Consider the following 21801-nt stretch of genomic DNA (forward strand, 5'->3'; position numbering starts at 1 on the left):
AAAAAAAAAAAAAAAAAGTGTAGCTTCTCTCTATGGACCATAGCCTTTGTGAAACAGAGCACTTCTCTCCGTGTGCATGACTGAGTCTCATCATGTTCTGTCATTTTTCTTTGAGGCTATTACAACATCAAGCAAAGCATATTTTCAGTGAAAATTTTGGGAGGCTCCTACCAAACATCATGGTATTCAGGCTTTGGCTACAAAACAAACTGGCAATTTTTTTTTATCTTTGTAACTCAGTTACCTCATGGACACATCATGTCTAGTAATGTTAATGACCATAGAATATTAGTAGATTAGATGAGTTCAACTGTGTAATATATTTAGAACAGTGCTAAGCACATAGAACATACTCAGTGATATTGTCATTGTTATTCAGTGATAACACTGAATATACAGAAGGCTGTATATGCCTTCTGCTGTGGTTATGGGGTGCTTTCAGTGAATATTCTATACCAGAAATATCTTTGCTGTTAAAGAGTGCAAATTTAGAAATGAAGTTTAAATGACGTCTTGAGAGTTCTGCTTCTAGCAGTGGTGGACTGGGTTGTTTCAGACCAATCCCTGCTGAAAATAATGAGAAAGGTTGGGTAAAAAATGTTTTCTGAAATCTGTTTGAAGGCACAGAAAATCTGCTAAGGCAGGAAGAATTTGTGAGGTCAACATCTAGAGGAAAAGAAGAAAAAGGTCCAGATACGTGAGCCCTACATGTAGGGCTGTTTTGAGGTGACTGCAAATTTCAGTCAATAAGAATATACATGATTTGAATAATCCAACAACAAACTTGACACTTGACCTCTAATATACATGTGTGGTTGTGTGTGTGTGGTGCACTTGCATTGCAGTGCAGCCAAGCAGTGCAGAGTATACATTTTTTTCAAATGCACAGTTTACCAAAACTCTCCACATGCTGAGCCGTAAAGCAGGCATCAAATTTCAAAGCATTGAAATCATATAGACCAGCAGTTCTCAAACCTTTTGCATTCGGGACCACTTTAGTAAAAATTATTGAGGATTGGTCTCAGACTCTTATCAACGTTTATCTTATTAGAAATTAAAATAAATGTTTTTAAGATGAATATATACATGTCTCATTATCCATTAGAACAAAGATGTTATGTCATATAGCTTTTGAGAAATCTCACTATACAGTCATGGGAGAATATGAATAAAATAGACAGATAATGTCTGAGTATTATAAAATGAATCTTACACACCTGAAATGGTCTTCCCCCTCACCCCCACCCCAGGGTCTCTGTACCATACTAAAGAACCCACTCATATAAGAGGGTATTTTCTGACCACAGTGGAATTAAATTAGAAATCATTTAAATAAAAACTAGACCTAGCACTTTGGGAGGCCAAGGCGGGTGGATGGCTTGAGCTCAGGAGTTTGAGACTAGCCAGGGGCAACATGACAAAACCCTATCTCTAAAAAAAAAAAAATACAAAAAATTAGCCAGGCATGGGGGCATGCACCTGTAGTGCCAGCTACTTGGGAGGGCCAAGGTGGGAGAATCACTTGGGCCCGGGAAGCAGAGGTTGCAGCGAGCTGAGATCGCGCCACTGCCCTCCAGCATGGGTGACAGAGTGAGACCCTGTCTCAAAACAAAAAAAACTAGAAAAAGTTTGGGAGGCCAAAGCAGGAGGATCACATAAGACCAGAAGTTTGAAACCAGCCTGCACAACATAGGGAGACTCCTATCTCTACAAAAAGTTTAAAAATAGCTGGGTATGGTGGCACACACCTGTAGTCCTCGCTACTCGTAAGGCTGAATCCAGAGAACCAGTTGAACCCAGGAATTTGAGGCTACAGTGAACTACGATCGCACTGCTGCACTCTGGTCTGGCGTAATCTCAGAAAAGTATCTCAAAAAAGAAAATCCATATATTTGGAAATTAATATGCTTTTAAATAACCCATGAGTTAAAAACAAAACTATGGAAATGAGAAAATAACTAATGTAAGTAGAAGATACTTATGTCTAAAAATTGACATTGAGTTGAGTAAAGGAAACCCTTGTATGCTATTGGAGGGAGTGTAAATTGGCACAGCCATTATGGTAAACAGTATAAAATTGAAAATAGATCCATATGATCCAGCAATCCTATCACTGGGTGTATATCCAAAGGAAATGAAATCAGTATCCAAAGAGATACCTGCCCTCCCATGGTCATTGTAGCATTGTTCACAGTAGTCAAGATATGGAAACAGCCTGAATCCATTATTCAACCTTAATAAAGAAAGAAATCAATCTTTTAAAATCGAAGGGAAAAGACAGGGAATCCTGCCATTTACTACAGCATGGATGAAACTAGAGGATATGCTGAGAAATAGGCCAGACACAGAAAGGAAAATACTACATGCTTTTGCCCATATGTTCAATCTAAAAATTTTAAACTCTCAGAGAGTAGAGTGGTGCTAACAGGGTGAATGTTAGTCAGAGTGTACAGAGTTTCAGTTTTAAGATGAATGAGTTCTGGAAATCTAATGCGTAACGTAGTGACTGTAGTTAATAATATATTGTAATAGTGTATTGTATTACTTTTAATGGCAAAACCCACAATTACTTTTGTACCAGCCTCATAGCTATAGTCCCAGGCAATTGAGAGGCTGAGGTGGGAAGACAGCTTGAGCCTAGGTGCTGGAGGCTTCAGCTGAGCTATGACCTAGCCTGGGCTATGACCTAGCCTGGGCAACAGAGCAAGACCCTGTCTCTAAAATAATATATTGTGTACTTGACATTTTCTAAGAAAATAAATCTTAAGTGTTCTTACCAGAAAAACAGAAGGGGAAGTAACTGTGAGATCATAAATATGTTAATTAGCTTGATTGTGGTAATTATTTTACAATGTAAATGTACATTGTGTACACCTAAATATATACAGTTTTTATTTACCATTTGTTTGCCAGTCATCTCTCAAGCTGGGGAGAAAATGATTTAAAACATACTTATGGGCCAGACGCGGTGGCTCACACCTGTAATTCCAGCACTTTGGGAAGTGGAGGCAGGAGGATCACTTGAGCCCAGGAGTTTGAGACCAGCCTAGGCAACATGGTGAAACCCTGTCCCTACAAAAAATGCAAAAGTTAACCAGGCGTGGTGGCACACCCCTGTAGTCCCAGCTACTCAGGAGACTGAGGTGAGAGGATTGCTTGAACTCAGGAGGTCGAGGCTGGTATGAGCCATGATTACTCCACTGCGTTTCAGCCTGGGTGATAGAACAAGACCCTGTCTCAAAAAAATAAAAGCCGGCCGGGCGCGGTGGCTCACGCCTGTAATCCCAGCACTTTGGGAGGTGGGAGACCATTCTGGCCAACATGGTGAAACCGCATCTCTACTAAATATAAAAAAAATGAGCTGGGTGTGATGGTGCACACCTGTAATCCCAGCTACTCAGGAGGCTGAGGCAGGAGAATCACTTGAACGCAGGAGGCAGAGGTTGCAGTGAGCCGAGATCGCGCCTCTGTACTCCAGCCTGGTGACTGAGTGAGACTCTGTCTCAAAAATAAAAATGAAAAATCAAAGTACTTATGTCTAAAATTTTGAGGTTACTGTCCTTTTTGAATGGAAACTTGCAGCGTTAAATGCACAAACTAGGAAAGAAGAAAGGCTGGAATATCAGTGATCTTAGAAAGTTAAAGAAAGAACAATCAATTATACCCTAAAAAAGTAGAAAGATGGAAATAATTAGGAGTAAAATTAATGAAATGTAAAGATATATGATAGAAAGGACCAAGAAAGGCAAAAGTTGGTTATTTGAAAAGACTGAAAAAATTCATGAACCTCTGAAAACAGTGGTCAAGAAAAAAAGAGAGGCACATTTTGGTCTCTGTTTTACATGTTACTCAGTGTTCACTGCTGCCTCCCTGGTCCATAAAGTGCCTTTAGTATGTATGTTACTTTAGATTATCTTGGTGTCATCAAGCTTTCCCCAGCAGAGAACCACTTTGTTGTCTACTTTAAAGCATAGTTGCCAGGCACGGTGGCTCACGCCTGTAATCCCAGCACTTTGGTAGGCCGAGGCGAGTGGATCATGAGGTCAGGAGATCGAGACCATCCTGGCTGACACGGTGAAACCCCATCTCTACTAAAAATATAAAAAGTTAGCCGGGCGTGGTGGTGGGCGCCTGTAGTCCCAGCTACTCAGGAGGCTGAGGCAGGAGAATGGCGTGAACCCGGGAGGTGGAGCTTGTAGTGAGCGGAGACCACGCCACTGTACTCCAGCCCAGGTGACACAGTGAGACTCCGTCTCAAAAAAAAAAAAAAAAAAAAACCAGTTATCTGTAAAAGAATGGGTATCTTTGGCCGGGTGCAGTGGCTCGTGCCTATAATCCCAGCACTTTGGGAGGCTGAGATGGGTGGATCACGAGGTCAGGAGATCAAGACCATCCTGGCTAATATGGTGAAACCCCATCTCTACTAAAAAATACAAAAAAAACATCCGGGCATGGTGGTGGGTGCCTGTAGTCCCAGCTACTCGGGAGGCTGAGACCAGAGAATGGTGCGAACCCAGGAGGTGGAGCTTCCAGTGAGACGAGTTCGCGCCACTGCACTCCAGCCTGGGTGACAAGGCGAGACTCCCTCTCAGAAAAAAAAGAAAAAAGAATGGGTATCTTTATAGCCCTATATCAGTGGCAAGAAACTACAGGTAACAATGCCTTACCAGCTGGTTTTGCTATAAGTTTTCTCTATTTTGTAGGTGGTGTCGGGTTTGACATCAACTGTGGTGTCCGCTTGCTAAGAACCAATTTAGATGAAAGTGATGTCCAGCCTGTGAAGGAGCAACTTGCCCAAGCTATGTTTGACCACATTCCTGTTGGGGTGGGATCAAAAGGTGTCATCCCAATGAATGCCAAGTAAGAGCACACGTTTCCAGTACATGGTATGGGAGGGATAATAACCACATGACCTTCAACTTCCTTTCGAGTGCAGTACACTTGAGAGATGAGGATTGTTCAGTTACTTTTCAGGAAGTAGTAAGAATTGTGTTTTTAAGCATGACGTTCAGCCCATTTGTTGGAGACATAAGTCAACTGATGTTGTAACAGCATTTGACATTTGTGGATGTATTTGTAATAACATCATATCCACCAACGTTTATTGAGCACTTTCTATGCTCAATCCAGGAAAAGTGTAGTTTTTCCTGGCAGTGTTTTAGATGTTTTAGAGGAAGATTAAAGCTTGTACCCTCTAAGGATTTAATGTACGTGTACCTCAACTTCAAAATGGAGGTGCAGTAAGCCATTCAGAACTTCTGTGAAGATGGGAAAAGAGCTTAAAATTTAACCTGTGTTGCCTGAGGAATTCTAGATACCTTCATTTATTTGACTGTAATTCTTCATAAATCATTAAGGTGTGTACCTGATTGAATTAGTGGTCAGAGAGTGATAGGTGATTAAGGTTACAAAGTTGTTGTTGATGTTGTTTTTTTGTCTACTTAATCACTGCCTCCTGGAATTCAGGATCAGAGAGGCAAAACTGAATATAAAAAAGATTTGAAAATTAACAAGTAGCCATATAAATGTCAAGTAGAACTACAATGATGTCTAATAGGGCATTTACCATTTTACATTGCGATTATTTATATGACTGCATTCCTCAAAAAACCAGTTACTGAGAGCTTAAACTTTGTATCTGACTTAAGGCCTGGAACACAGACGATAGTAAATGTCAAGTTTTCCTCTGCCCTTTAAGATGTGATCATCCTTAGGTTTTGCTCTGCCTTGGTTGTGAAATGACTGGTACCTTTTATACTTATCCAGAGACTTAGAGGAGGCCTTGGAGATGGGGGTGGACTGGTCCTTAAGAGAAGGGTATGCCTGGGCTGAAGACAAGGAGCACTGCGAGGAGTACGGAAGGATGCTGCAAGCTGACCCCAACAAGGTTTCTGCAAGAGCTAAGAAAAGAGGCCTTCCTCAGGTAACTCACTTTGGAGGGGCAACGTATTAATTATTTTTCATATTTTGTTTTTATTGGGGAAAATATCTATATCTTACATTTAGCAGACATAGTCCCAGGTTTTTTTTTATGGTATATCAAAAAATACAATTGGTTTATGCTTCATTTTTATTCTAAAAAAACCATCAGGGATGGATGCGGTGGCTCACACCCACTTTGGGAGGCCAAGGAGGATCACTTGAGGCCAGGAGTTCGAGACTAGCCTGAGCAACATAAAGAGACTTAGTCTCTACAAAAATTTAAAAAAAAAAAAAAATTAGCCAGGCATGGTGGCAAATGCAAGTATCCCAGCTACTCAGAAGGCTAAGACAGGAGGACTGTTTGAGCCTAGGAGTTCGAGGATGCAGTGAGCTGTGATCACGCTACTGCACTCCAGCCTGGGTGACGGAGCGATCAGGAGCTTGCAGATATTCAATAAAATAAGAAATAATGAATTAGAAGTGAATGGGAGAAAAATAGAATGTTTATAAGGTTCATAGTCAAAATTATATATATACATACTTTGACAGTCTGTGGTATCCATAAGATACTAGATGTTTGAAATTACAGCTAGTTGTGAAGGCTTTGCCACTAATTCAGTGTGACACGTGGGCAAGACTGTCTTCTTCTGGATCTCATTTTCTTATAGAAAACTGGGATGGTTAAAACTAGGCAACCTCTAAAGACTCTCCCAGCACTGACAGTCTCTGGTTCTCCAAATCATCTATTAATATTAGCTCTAGTTGTCGTATATGTTCTTTCAGTTATAGATAATGGTAGATGTCCATGAACTCATAGGTGTTTCAAAATCATGTGAACTTGGACCTTGTCTAAGAGTCAACATTCACCAACATTTATCCCAAAATTTGACTCTTCGTGATGTTTAAAATATCCCATGAACCATTTAAAAGCTTGATTTTTTGTTTGTTTGTTTATAAAGCTTTTGTTTTAAATTAATTTATTTACTTTATGTTCTGGGATACATGTGCTGGTTTGTTACATAGGTATACATTTGCCATGGTGGTTTGCTGCACCTATCAACCCATTATCTAGGTTTTAAGCCCCACATGCATTAGATATTTATCCTAATGCTCTGCCTCCCCCTTTCCTTCTACTCCCCGAGAGGCCCCGGTATGTGATGTTCCCCTCCCTGTGTCCGTGTGTTCCCATTGTTCAGCTCCTACTTATGAGTGAGAACATGTGGTGTTTGGTTTTCTGTTCCTGTATTAGTTTTTTATATGTTTTTACCAAGCATATCATGATATAATACAATTTAGGAGCTAGTCTACGTTATTTTGTTGTGTAGAATATTGTTGTAAATGAAGCACTTCTATAGCTTAGGAATTTTTTTGTTACAGAAACACTGTTTCTATGGTTATTTTGTTGTTAGTTTGTTTTTATCTTTTTGGTTTTTAAATAGATTTAAAAAAAAAAAAAACTGGAATCAAAACTATCTTACCAGACATTTTTACATTTGCAGTTGGGGACCCTGGGAGCAGGCAACCATTATGCAGAAATCCAGGTTGTGGATGAGATTTTCAATGAGTACGCTGCTAAAAAAATGGGCATCGACCATAAGGGACAGGTGTGTGTGATGATCCACAGTGGAAGCAGAGGCTTGGGCCACCAAGTAGCCACAGGTATATTCTAGACTTCATACTAAAATGTACATTTTCGGGCAACCAGATAGAAATTTAAGAGCGAAAACTCTGAAATATACTGCATGGGTTTTATCCTGAGTCCTCAACAATCAAATAACTTGAACAAATTAACTTCACTGGGCCATAACTTTCTTGTCTAAAAAAATGAGTATAATAATGATTTCATATAGGATTATCATGGAAAGTTAATAATATATGTAAAGCATTTAAATCAGTGTCTGACATTAGTAAGCACTTGATAAATGTTAGTTGCAGTTATCGTTATGTTTACTCTTACGAGTTACTATCTGGCCAAGAAAGAGCAAGAAAATATTTAAAGAGTGGAATTTATGAAACAGGCAATCATTTGGCAGATAATGTACGTATTGTATACCTGCTCTGCAACATTAGGTGTTATGGTGGATTTGCTGATGAAATAGGCTGATACTTTGCACTCAGATTGTCTCATGAAGTAAAGGTCATGTCCGTTTAAAAGAAAAAATAAATATTAAAAGGTAGCAATTAATAATATAGGAGAGTCAAACAAAACACAACTAGGAAAAAGATTTTGTAGATGGCTTCATGGACCCAGTGTTGAGCTCAGCCTCACAGTTTGGACAGTTACACACAAAGGACATTGGTGACAAAGGCAGCACGAACAAAAGCAGGAAGCGGCGAAATATTGGATAGGTCCTTTTGGATAGTGTGTGAAATAATGTATGAATTGTGACGGTTACTACAGGACTGAATGAAGCAGGACGAATGCAGAAATGAAAACAAACAAAAAAAAGAAACTGTTTTAAAGGAGTCAGGGGGCTTCTTGCTTCTAGTGAGCAAGGGCCTTGAGCTTCCACAGCCCTTCGTATTTATTGGGTAGAAAAAGCAGGGAGGAGGAGGTAAGGTTGGTCAGCTGCTTGATTGATCGCAGGTTCATATTATTGCTAACAGGCTTCACATGTGTCTAATCACAAGAAATATGTGCCTGGGGTGTGGCTGCCCTCAGCATTCCTTCTGGGCGGCAGACACAGTTGTCAGCTTGCCAACATCCTGCATTCGTAAGAACAGTTTGCTGTTTACTCACATAGCCGCTGGTGGTATACTGACCTGTTCACGACCCTCATTCTTTCAGCTTCCACCAATGAATAAATGAAAAGGTATACAGATGTCTGGAAATTGTTATAAGCTTTAAATTTCATGTTACAGATCAGCCTCTAGTGCATTGTGTTGTGGGAGAATTTAGTAATTTGTGCCAGCCTGACCCTTTAGACTATTTAATCTAGCAGATGTATAAAGCGTCGACTAGTGTTTCAGAACATTCCCTTGGATTCGATTAATCATGAAGGCAACAAAATGTGTTTTATTACTACTATTCGTAATCATTCACATGTTGAGAAAGGAGTAATGAAGACCATACTGTGGCTATTTGTTTTCATATCCCATTCTCTTTCAAGTTCCTAGAGGGCAAATGTTGACTTTGTGTCCCACAAACTGTCTCTGCACTCTGAAGGATTCTCAAGTACATCTTGACTGAGCAAATAGATGAACTCAGAAACACATTAAATGGAAAGTTGGCTTTCACTTGGCTTTTTTGTGGAATGAATTTGAATGTAGCCTGCCTTTCTGCAGTAAATCTAAACTGTTCATTTCAGGGAAAGCTAACTCGTTTGGACTTTGCTGCTCTTGTTCCAGATGCACTGGTAGCTATGGAGAAGGCCATGAAGAGAGACAAGATTATAGTCAATGATCGGCAGTTGGCTTGTGCTCGGATCGCTTCGCCAGAAGGTCAGGACTACCTGAAGGGAATGGCAGCGGCTGGGAACTATGCCTGGGTCAACCGGTCTTCCATGACCTTCTTAACCCGTCAGGTACAGTCGACGTTGCTCTTCTGTTCCAAGTCATTTATGATGATGTTAAGTGCTTTAAAACATAGTGCAGTCCAGGCCGGGTGTGGTGGCTCATGCCTGTAATCCCAGCACTTTGGGAGGCTGAGGGGGGCGGATCATGAGGTTAAGAGATCGAGACCGTCCTGGCTAACACAGTGAAACCCCGTCTCTGCTAAAAATACAAAAATTAGCTGGGTGTGGTGGTGGGCGCCTGTAGTCCCAACTACTCGGGAGGCTGAGGCAGGAGAATGGTGTGAACCCAGGAGTTGGAGCTTGCAGTGAGCCGAGATTGCACCACTGCACTCCAGCCTGGACGACAGAGCGAGACTCCCGTCTCCAAAAAAGAAAAAACATAATGCAGTCCAGTCAAAGCCTTTGGTGTTTGGTTTTGGAAATTCACAGTTAATGTTCAAAATACCAGAGAAGTGTCCAAGGTTTTGGTGTCATCTTAAACTAAATCATCAGAGTATCAAGCATGAGAAGTGAGAGAAGAGAATCAAAATTATTCCTAGAATTTGTCTTGAACAGCATAGAGAATTGAAGTGCCATTGACTAAGATTCAGAAGGCTGGGGAAGAAGCAATTTTGAAAGGTGGGATCAAAAGTTGCCAGGCAGCTTTTCAACCAAAGATGAAAATGATGAAGATGAAAATGATGTGGTGGCATTTGCTATGTGGTCTAAAAGACAGCTTTTGTCCTTTACGTGAGATAATCTTACGACTACTTTTGAGCTTTTAAATCTTTTACTCCCTTCAGAACAGACTACCTGAAATCAGTGAGATAAGTCATGAAGAGCTGAAGATGAGTCCTGAAGTTCTGGCTGCTTTTATCTTCTGTGTTTTCTTCTAGGCTTTTGCCAAGGTCTTCAACACAACCCCTGATGACTTGGACCTGCACGTGATCTATGATGTTTCTCACAACATTGCCAAAGTTGAGCAGCATGTAGTGGATGGGAAGGAGCGGACACTGTTAGTACACAGGAAGGGATCCACCCGCGCTTTCCCTCCTCACCATCCCCTCATTGCTGTTGATTACCAAGTACGTAGCACTGCGTTTGTAGATTTAAGCAGTGGGAGCACGATTTAGATCATTGCAAATGTGAATTATATTTAAAATAAAAAGCAGCAATTGTGAAAAGAAAATACTCTGCACCCATGAGAACAATGATTCCCAATCTTCCCTGAAGGAGTAACTCCTCCCCCCATCATTTGTGCTTGCAGTGTTGCCATGTGCTAACTAGAAAGTGCTGCAGGAGGTGTATTTTACTCCACTCCTGTGAATTGAGGCCTTTGAATTAGTGGAAGACAGGATTAACTCAGTTACAGAACACAGTAAACTCAGTCTGTTTCATTCCTGCTGTCCTCTTGGTGTCTGGCTGTGGTGGAGTTAGAAAGACCCCATAGTCTGCTGGCTCCTTTTACAGATGAGAAACCCAAAACAGAGAAGACAAGCACCTTGCTCAGGATGGTGGTTCTAGCAACACTTCCCTACACTTTTGGATTTTGCTTTGCTTTTATTTTGACTCTTCTGCATTTTTACTGGTCCTCACATTTTCACTGTCATCCACTTCCTTCCCCTCCGAATTATCAAAGAGTCAAAGTACTATCTTAATAGAGTTTACAAGCCGCGTGTTTAGAAGTCTGGGTTTCTCCTACAATCCTACAATGCAAGAGAAAATTTAAATTTTATGCATACAAAGCTTATGCTTTTCTGAATTTTAACATGTTTCATTTATGTGCATCCTCAGCTCACTGGACAACCAGTGCTCATTGGTGGCACCATGGGAACCTGTAGTTACGTTCTTACTGGCACTGAACAGGGCATGACTGAGACCTTTGGAACAACCTGTCATGGAGCGGTAAGGAAAACAGAAACTTCCTTAGAAATGCTCTCTTCAGTTTAGCTGTTGTTTTCCATTTTGACTGGTAAGTGTAGCCGACTGAACATTAACAGAGATGAGACTTGGGTCTATCACGTCTTGTACTTCAAATTGTTCCCCATAATGTATACTATTTAGTAAACTGACTGGGGTCATCTAGTATCTCTACCGTAGTGAGATCTGGTAGGGTTAGGGACCGTTTCTTATCTCTGCAAGTCCAGAAAATCCAGACTGGGAAATTGTCACGCTAGCTGAGCTTACCGTAACTAGTTTATAAGTGGTGGAACTTTTAACGGATGCAGATATCACAGTTGATCTCAGCGATTGGCTGGACCTGCTCATTTGTTTAATTTACCCCTTCCTATTGTGTAGGTCCACTCAGGACTGCAAGGATAGGCCCTATTTGCAAATTAGAGCCCATGTACAGTCTACACACACACCCATTTCAAAACACTGCCTCTCATCTTCTAAGCCCAGGGGTCAGTAAACCCTTCCCATAAAGGGCCAGACCGTAAATATTTTAGGCTTTTGGGACCAGATAGTCTGTGTACCAGCTATTCAGCTATGCCATTTCAGTGCAGAAGCAACCTTAAGTACTGTGTAAACGGGCAATGCTGTGTTCTAATAAAACTATTTTAGGCCAGACATGGTTACTCACACTTGTAATACAGCCCTGTGGGAAGCCAGGGCAGGAGGAGCACTTGAAGCCAGGAGTTCAAGACCAGACTGGGCAACATTAGCGAGACACTGTCTCTACAAAAACTTTTTTAATTAGCCAGGTGTGGTGCCACACCTGTAGTCATAGCTACTCAGGAGGCTAAGGCAGGAGGATTCCTTGAGCCCAGGAGGTTAAGGCTGCAGTGAGCTATGATTATGTCACTTCACTCCACTCCGAGTGACAGAGGGAGACCCTTTCTCAAAAAAACAAAATAGTTTATTTTAAAAAGCAAGTGGTAGGCCAGATTTGGCCCGTACACTGTAGTTTGCCAGCCCCTTTTCTAAGCCATCCAGAGTGTTGAGCCAGTGTTGAAATGGGAAAGAGAAACTGTCCAGAATACCTTCTTCTAGGACAGACCTTCGCAAATGTATTTAATCCTACTTTTTTCTCTGATTGTTTCTCATTTCTAGCTGCCTCCCAACTCCTAATTTTAATGCAGTGGTTTTCAACAAAGGTGTTCCCGCTACCCCCACGGGGACATTGGCAATTTCTGGAGGCTTTTTTTATTGTCATGGTTTAGTGGGAGTTGCTATTGGCATTTAGTGGGTAGAGGCCAGGGATACTGCTGAATACCCTGCACAGCACAGCCTCCCAACAAAGAATTCTCTGGTCCAAAATCTCAAAGGATATGATGAGGCTTAAAAGACCTGCTACCAGTTTGATAAAGTAGAAAAAGATGGTTTTTAAAGCTCCTTTTTAGTGTAAGAGAAAATCAAGGAAAGGGCATATAATATTAGGGTTTGAAGTGAAGTTCATTCCTTTCCCATTCTAGGGCCGTGCATTGTCCCGAGCAAAATCTCGACGTAATTTAGATTTCCAGGATGTTTTAGACAAATTGGCAGATATGGGAATTGCAATCCGTGTTGCCTCACCCAAACTGGTTATGGAAGAGGTAAGTGAAATTCTGATAAATACATGAATATTTATTGTTCCCCATTTGTAATTTATGTCGGTCTACAGAGATAGCAATTTAGGGTATTACTAACAGAAATTGTTTGAGTTTTTTTTTTATGACCTCAATTTTCTCTTATGTTCCTTGCTTAGCTTATTTCAGTTTTATATTTTCTTTTCTTTTGGCTGAAATTATGAGCCAGGTCCTTAAGAATGATTTTTACTGTTCATTTTATAGTCTCCATCTACATATTAAGTTTTTCAAAAGTAGTTTGAGCTGACTCTTGCTTTTGCACAATTGTATACTTAGGTTTCAATTTGAAAGCAAATTTGAAAAAGGAAGGCATAGGCTGGATGTGGTGGCTCACGCCTGTAATCCCAGCACTTTGGGAAGCCGAGGCAGGCGGATCACGAGGTCAGGAGATCGAGACCATCCTGGCTAACACGGTGAAACCCCGTCTCTACTAAAAATACAAAAAAACTAGCGGGGCATGGTGGCAGGCGCCTGTAGTCCCAGCTACTTGGGAGGCTGAGGCAGGAGAATAGTATGAACCCAGGAGGTGGAGCTTGCAGTGAGCCGAGATCGCACCACTGCTCTCCAGCCTGGGTGACAGAACAAGACTCCGTCTCAAAAAAAAAAAAAGGAAGACATAAATGTTTGAAGCAACTTTTATTTGACTCACAGGAGAATAGATTTTGTTTAAATTCTGTATATATGTATACAAATATGTACATATTTAAATTAAAAGCAATATAATTCCTTTCTTAATGATTTAAGAGAAAAGAAAAAGTCATCCAGAAACTCAGTGCCCTAACACAGTTATTACTTTATCTTTTAGAATACTTACTATTGTCAGCCGGGTGTGGTGGCTCACGCCTGTAATCCCAGCATTTTGGTAGGCCAAGGCAGGCAGATCACTTGAGGTCAGGAGTTAGAGATCAGCCTGATTAACATGGCAAAACTCCTACAAAAATACAAAAATTAGCTGGGCATGGTGGTGGACGCCCATAATCGCAGCTACTCAGGAGGCTGAGACAGGAAAATCATTTGAACGCAGGAGGCAGAGGTTGCAGTGAGCCAAGATCACGCCAGTGCACTCCAGCCTGGATGATAAAGCAAGACTGTCTCAAAAAAAGAAAAAAATACTTATTGTCGTAGTTTTTTCCTATTTTTTTTTTTTTTGAGACGGAGTCGCCCTGTCGCCCAGGCTGGAGTGCAGTTGTGCGATCTGGGCTCACTGCAAGCTCCGCCTCCTGGGTTTGTGCCATTCTCCTGCTTCAGCCTCCCCAGTAGCTGGACTACAGGCACCCGCCACCATGCCTGGCTAATTTTTTTGTATTTTTAATAGAGACAGGGTTTCACTGTGTTAGGATGGTCTCGATCTCCTGACCTCGTGATCTGCCCGCCTCGGCCTTCCAAAGTGCTGGAATTACAGGCATGAGCCACCGAGCCCGCCCTTTCCTAATTTTTTTTTAAAGCTAGTCATAACTATAGTTAAAAAACATTTTGTAGTTATTTTTGAAATTTAGCACATTATTATAAAATTGTTTTTGTCACTTTTTAAAATCATTGCTGAATATTCCACCAGCTGAGTACCTTACTTTCTGCCTGTAGTGGACATTTAAGTAACTTCCAAATGTTTGCTACTATAAATTAAATTGTAATGATTCTCTTCATGCATGCAGCTTTTTTCCAGTTGTTTTAGTAATTAGAACAAAGTCTCAAAAGTGGAATTACATGGTGGCTCATGCCTATAATCCCAGTACTTTGGGAGGCCAATGCAGGAAGATCTCTTGAGGCCAGGAGTTCAAGATTAGTCTGGGCAAAGATTAGTCAGGTGTAGTCCTAGCTGCTCAGGAGACTGAAGCTGGAGGATCTCTTGAGCCCAGGATCTTGAGGTTACAGTGAGCTATGTGATTGTGCTGCTGCATTCCGCACTGGGCAGCAAAGCAAGACCCTATCTCTAAAAAAACAAGGAAAAAAAGTGGAATTACTGAGTCAGAGTATGACAAAGACTTATTTTTTTTTTTTTAAATAACGATTCATTTTTCCCGTGATCTTAAGAATACATGTTTAATTTAAAAGATTTCAAACTACTGGCCGGGCGCAGTGGCTCACGCCTATAATCCCAGCACTTTTGGAGGCCAAGGCAGGCGAACCACGAAGTCAGGAGATTGAGACCATCCTGGCTAACACAGTGAAACCCCATCTCTACTAAAAATACAAAAAATTAGCTGGGCGTGGTGGTGGCAGGCGCCTGTAGTCCCAGCTACTCAGGAGGCTGAGGCAGGAGAATGGCATGAACACTGGAGGTGGAGCTTGCAGTGAGCTGAGATCGCGCCACCGCACTCCAGCCTGGGCGACAGACCAAGACTCTGTCTCAAAAAAAAAGATTTGGAAGATGCAAAGAAGAAAACAGAAAACATTTAGAACTCAATCAGCCAGAAATAAGTACAGTTAACATTTGCATTTTTAGTTTTTTGATTTGGTTTTGTTTTTTCATCAGCACCATGTGATTGTTTCATTCACTCATTCAGCGAACACTTACGAACCATCTGCTCTAGTTAGGTACTGTTCTGTGTGCTAGAGATACTGCAGTGAATGAAAGAAACATGAGTCACTTCCTTGTGGAGCTTTCCAAATAATAAAACATACAGTGTGTTAATGACCATACAAATTCTATGAAATAAAAATGAAGCAAGGAAAGGGGGTTGGAGAAGACTTCAGTGAGGTGACTAGAGCAAAGACTTGAAGAGAGAGAGGAAACAGGCTACCTGGGCATCTGGAGGTGAGCTTTCGAGGCAGAGAGAACAGCAAGTGCAAAATCTGTGAGCCAAGGTTATGCAGGAATGTTCAAGAAACAGCAAGGAGGCCAGGCATGAAGAGCAAGCCAGAGGGTGATGAGGTCAGAGAGGTAGGGGGCACCAGAGCATTTGGACTTTTGCTTTTACTCTGATTGAAATGAAGAAACCCTGGAGGATTTTGAGCAGAATAGTGACGTGATGTGACAAATGTGTTTGCACGTTGATGAGAAGAATCTACAAGAGAAATTAATGATGCAGAAAAGAGGGAGGAAACTGCTGGAGAAGGGTCCTTGAATAGATGAGAGGAGATAGAGTCTGATGTACAAGTGCATGGGGTTGTTATTTGCTAGAAGCACAGATAATTCATCCTTTAGGAAAGGAGATAAGAGGCTGAGCACAGTGGCTCACACCTGTAATCCCAGCACTTTTGGGAGGCTGAGGTGAGAGAATTGCTTAAAGCTAGGAGTTCGAGACGAGCCTGGGCTACAAAGCAAGACCCCATCTCTACAAAAAATAAAAGGATTAGGCACAGTGGCACATACGTGTAGTCTCAGTGAGCTATGATTGTGCCACTGGACTCAACCTTGGGTGACATTAAAAAGTAAAAGGAGAAAAGGTATAGATACAGATATGTGGAGAAGATAAAGTGAGTGTTATTTTGAATATTCTGGCTGCTATTTTTTTCAGTGTATTACATAGTAAGGTCAGTAAGTGAGAGTGAGGATCTGAGAAAAGGTATGAAATATTCATCTAGGGGAGAGATAGTCATTGGCCCAGTGGAATTTTATCTGATTTCCAGAAGCTAGAAATCATCAAGTAATGCTGGGGAGTGATTCAGGCTCCCGCAGATAACTACAGCCAAAGGTAGTTTGTGGTACGATGTAATGACTGCAAGATTCACAACTGGGAGTGCCTAGGGAGAAAGGGAGAATAGAAACAACCTTGAAAGCCAGAAGCACACCTGTCCCACTCTTGGGACCAATGGCATGACCTGGTTTGGGAGAAAAAACAGCCACCACTTCAGAAAGTTGGAGGTGAAAGTGATGTCCTTGGGAAAGATCCGTGTTTCAGTAAAACAGGGAGATGAAGAGAACGTTCAAAGAAGGGAAGGAGGGGATTTTGCTCCTTCTGGAAGGAGTTCCAGAGGCCCCAGTGGGGAAGTTTCAGAAACTGGAAGGGAATGGGAGATGGGATAGAAAAGGATATTATGTACAGAACCATACGGGAATCAGCATGGCTGGCCTGAGCTTGTATTGACAGGAATGAAGATAAAGTGAGTGTGTGATGAAATTAGTGCTAATGGTGGCAAGGCAGTGTGGGTAGGATGGAAGAGTGGGAATGTTGCTAGAAAGTCACAGAAATAAATTGTGTGTGAGTGTAGGTACACATATATACCCACATACACACATGCACACAGTTTTAGTTTGTTTTAGACATATATGAATTTTATCACTTACTGTGAATTTTATCACTTACATGTTCATTCCAGAAATTTTGATAACTGCAGAAATATATAAAGAAAAAATTAGAATTACCAGTAATTCTACCATCAAGAGATAATTACTACTAACATATGATGGTTTGGTGCTGTTCCTTCCTATCAGGTTTTGGTGTGTGTTTTATTTAATTACATTAACTACATTTCCTAGTTCTACGTGTAATGTAATACATGTAGTAATACATGTTCTAAGTAATACATGTTCTTTAGAGACATTTTGAAAAATACAGAAAAAATATAAGACAAGATGAAAGTGTTTTGGAAGCTACCACTGACCAACATCAGGCTTACTCCTTTTTTAAATTTTTGCTAATTTGATAGGCAAAAAAACTCTCTTATTTTAGTGTGCATTTATTTAATCACAAGTGAAGTTTGGTGCTTGTAAAGACTGTGTTTTTGGTGGACTTGTACAATGTTAATTCCTCTCCTGCAGGCTCCTGAGTCCTATAAGAATGTGACAGATGTGGTGAATACCTGCCATGATGCTGGAATCAGCAAGAAAGCCATTAAACTGAGACCAATTGCTGTGATCAAAGGATAGAACCTTGGACAGCAGGGCTGCCAGACACCACCAGCCCTCTGAAGTGGAAGTGGACTGACGTGCTCTTCTGACATCAGACTCAAGGCGGGACAAGTTCCAAAGTGCGCAGCTGTAACTGCTCGTGCCAAAATGGCTGATGCGGAGGCTGCTGCTTTCAGGGGCCCGTGCTTATAAAATAACCTTCCAGGAAGAGGCACATTGGCCACCTTTGGAAAGGGAGGAATATGCCTTCTCCTTGGTTGTTCCACAGAGTTTTAGGAAAATCTGTTAGGCATGGGTAGGTGTCAAACTGCCTTAGGCAGTCATACAGATCTTTAGCCATCAGATTGAACTTCTTTACACCAAGTTCTGTTTACATTCCGAGAGGTGTCATGAAGAAAGTTCTATTAAATAAGGTTTTGGAATGTTTCCTTTTGTCCGTTGCTTTGTTAGTTTGTCCATTCATCCACCCATTTGGGCACCACCCCTCTTACTAAATACCCTCTTACTTGGAGAGCACCCAGGGGGTTGTAATCAGGCTGTTAGATGAATAGATAGTGGAACACATTGAAGAGGGAGTATGTAGAGGTTTGAGGAATAGAGGCCCAAAGACAAAATTGTTTTTCCTAGGCTTGCTACCTTTCTTACTCTAAATACAATGCAGAGTTTTTGAATCCATGGGGCCAGGTGAACAAAATGTAGGTGATGGTGCTGGTGATGGAGGGGGCAGCAGAACCCGAGGCCTGGCCTCCCACCTACACATGCTTCGCAGGGCGCTTTGTTGTGCATGCTGCTGCTTGTGTAGAGGACAGCTCCACTCCACCCCCAGCCGTCTGTGCTGTCTTGGCAGAGGCAGGCCTGGCCATGCAGCAGGGCTGTACAGACCCCTGTGGGCCGCAGCTTCCCACTGCCATTCTCTTCCCAAAGGCCCTGGCACATAGCGCTGAGCACCTGGGCACTCAAAACTGCAGCTCCAGGCAGATTTGTGAGCAGGTTGCTCATCAAAACTCCAGCTCTGGGCTACTTGGTGCTTGGGTTGGAGAGGCAGATGTGGGAGAAGCAGAGATAGGAAACCACTGTGCTGGGGATGGTTCTCTTGGAGGTCAGCCCTGGCCACAGCCTCCACTGTGTTTTGCTGGGGACCTAACGCCCCATCTACAACTCCTTTCCTCTTGCAGAGAAAGCCCCCAGATCTCAACTTTCTCATGGGAATAATACGAGGTATGAGACCCAGGGATTTTTTAGTCTCCAAGCTACAGTCCACATATTTCCTCCAGCTATGTTTGGGGGTCAAAAGACCCTTCTTCAGAACCCTAAATCCACCCAGTTTATACTTGTTCCTGGGCTTATGTCATCCTAGTCAGAACCTGGGAAGATGCCACTGTACCTGGAGGAGGCCATGAAGCTGTCACATGTAAAGTTCTGTGGATATGACCTGCTGATGCTGCCTAGTGTGAGTATCTGACGCTTCAAGTAGAATTGAAGCCCAGGCATTGTCATCTGCTTTCTGTACTAAATTATACCAAGCCACTGGAAAAGTGACTGCACAAATTACGTTTTTGATACGTATCTGTTGAATGAATGAACCTCGACCAGAACCTCTCCAGATACCTGAGTGAGCCTGGGGCCCCTCCTTCAGGACCCAAGGGACCCCTGTTCTGTCTGTGTCAAGGACAAAGACCAGTTAGAAGGAATTACAGACATCCTTTACAAATGCAAAAACAGATTTGCTTTCTGTGTGCTTTTCCAAACAGAGGTATATAGGCCATTGAGACAGGATGCCCAGAACTCCACTGAAGGGAAAGAGAATAATAAATGTGAACCATAGCATGCCCAGCAGCCCCTTCACAGAGCCAGGCCCTCGGGACCTGCTTGCCATGCCTTAGGCCATTTAGTTCCTACAAGAACCCTACGAGGTTCATCTCACTACTTCACTTTACAAAGGAGCAAACAGGCTTAGAGGACTTTGGTGACATTCTCAAGACACAGCTAGTCGGAGACAGTCACCACTGTCAGTCGGAGGTGATGGACATTTCACCTGGTAAACAGTTCCTCCATGAAGCTCGGCACAGTGATAAAATCCCAGGAGGGGCCCAGGCAGATGGCATAGGAGGAGACGGTTCTACCCAGAAATGCTGGAACCAGGGCTTTCACCAGCTTCTTCCCTGTACCTATCTGGAATGTTCGCACCCTGTAAGTGTCATTTGCATACTGGGATGACAAGGAGAGACATGTCATTGACAACACCATGAACCACCAGAGGACTGGGATCTGGAGCTCACACAAGGAATCCCCAACCCCTCGGGGACTTGTGGATGAGGAGGACATGGGTGCCCATGATAGAAAAGGTTCTAGACTTTCAAAGTAAAATTTGACCTAAGACTAGAGAATGGGGCTGGGCACAGTGGCTCATGCCTATAATCCCAGCACTTTGGGAGGCTGAGGCAGGTGAATCACAAGGTCAGGAGTTCGAGAACAGCCTGGCTAATGTGGTGAAACCCCGTCTGTACTAAAAATAAAAAAATTAGCCGGGCCTGGTGGCATGCGCCTGTAGTTCCAGCTACTCGGGAGATAAGGCAGAAGAATCGCTTGAACCCAGGAGTTGGAGGTTGCAGTGAGCCGAGATCGTGTTACTGGACTCCAGCCTGGCTGACAAAGTGAGACTCTGACTCAAAAAAAAAAAAAAAGAATTATGAAAACATTAGTGTCTTCAAGGCATTGTCACAGTGTTTGTCAGCTGTGGAGCAGCGGCACCTGCTGTATTAGTAGCCTACAAGAGCATCACTCCTGTGAGTCCTCAAAAATCATCCTCATGGTAGAGATGAGGGGACACAGGCTTTTGGGTTTTAAATGGCCACGCAGCAGCTCCTGGGTCAGAACTGAGCATCTTCCAGAGGGAGGGCTACATGAAATCCCCTCTAGGCCATCTGAAGCTCCACTTCTGATACGGAGGGAAAGAACCTGGGGAGACCTCGTCCTCTCCCCATTTTAGAGACAGTGCACAGGAGAAGACCCTCTAGAAGAATGCTTAGACTTAAAGGAATATAATTGGATTTCATCCTTTAACATGAAAGGGAGTCTGGAGAAACAGCTAAGGCCATTTCAGCCCTTGGCAGGGGGAAAATGCCGGAAGACTCCAGGGTGGGAGAAAGCCCATCACAAGGCCCAGGATCCGAGAGGAGACTCACTTCTTCCAGGTCCCATCCCCTATGCTCCCTCCTTCCGTAAGACCTACTCAAAGGCCCCACTGGGCTTCTGACCACTCACCAACCCCCTGTTCTTACCTGCTCTTACCAACTTCTTACCTGTTCCAAATTATGCAAAAAGAGTGCCCCTTTATCATCCTGGGAAGACCTGGAGGCAACTCAGGCCCTAGGTTTGAGGAGACAGTGCTGGGCCAAACTTCCTTGACCTTACCAGTTCTGTGACCCTAGAGAAATTTTTGGTGTTTTGGGGCCTCCCCAGCCCTGCAACATGCACAATGGGGTTATGCTAGCATCTCCTTCCTACTGAACTCATCAGGTGTGTTTGAGATAAATCTTATAAAACTCATTGTTTGGTGTACCCTGTAGATATTGCACACACTTAGAGACGGAAGAATTTCAAGGAGTGAGGGGTGAGAGGTAGCATGAAATACAACTGCAATGGGCCTGGGGTCCACAGTGTGATCTCGGGAAAGGCACTTTTGCTCTGGGCCTCGTTTTCCACGTTGCACCAGTAGAGGTTGAGATTAAATGCAATTCAGCCATCATCATCCTCTGACACCTTCCAGTGCCTTCTGATTCTATTTAGAACCAGACCCTATGCCTCATCTCAGCCTATAGTGGGCAGTGTCCACAAAGGCTCACAGCACTGAGGGGTTAGTGACTCCCTTCTGAGTAGAATGTAACAAAGATGATGGGATAGCACTTCTGTGCTGGTTCAGGCTGTTAGAGCAAAGAGCCATAGCCTGGGGAGCTCATCAAAGACAGAATTGTATTTCTCCCAGTTCTGGAGGCTGGAAGTTGGATATCAGGTTGCCAGCCCA

The 21801-nt window shown here is 42.6% G+C and overlaps 1 protein-coding gene across 1 annotated transcript in view; it reads left to right on the forward strand.

The window, feature by feature from the left end:
* Positions 1 to 18205, forward strand: part of RTCB (RNA 2',3'-cyclic phosphate and 5'-OH ligase) — a 24375-nt gene extending 6170 nt beyond the window's left edge. Inside the window, exons 4-11 of the mRNA XM_026449689.1 lie at positions 4508 to 4860; positions 5767 to 5923; positions 7422 to 7581; positions 9271 to 9446; positions 10313 to 10501; positions 11211 to 11321; positions 12833 to 12952; positions 17688 to 18205. Coding sequence (XP_026305474.1) covers positions 4508 to 4860; positions 5767 to 5923; positions 7422 to 7581; positions 9271 to 9446; positions 10313 to 10501; positions 11211 to 11321; positions 12833 to 12952; positions 17688 to 17795 — 1374 coding nt within the window. The 3' untranslated portion in view covers positions 17796 to 18205. The remainder of the gene's footprint in view (positions 1 to 4507; positions 4861 to 5766; positions 5924 to 7421; positions 7582 to 9270; positions 9447 to 10312; positions 10502 to 11210; positions 11322 to 12832; positions 12953 to 17687) is intronic.
* The last annotated feature ends 3596 nt before the right edge of the window (positions 18206 to 21801 follow it).

The sequence above is a fragment of the Piliocolobus tephrosceles genome, unplaced genomic scaffold, assembly GCF_002776525.5.
Source record: "Piliocolobus tephrosceles isolate RC106 unplaced genomic scaffold, ASM277652v3 unscaffolded_1412, whole genome shotgun sequence".
In the NCBI taxonomy this organism is placed as follows: domain Eukaryota; kingdom Metazoa; phylum Chordata; class Mammalia; order Primates; family Cercopithecidae; genus Piliocolobus; species Piliocolobus tephrosceles.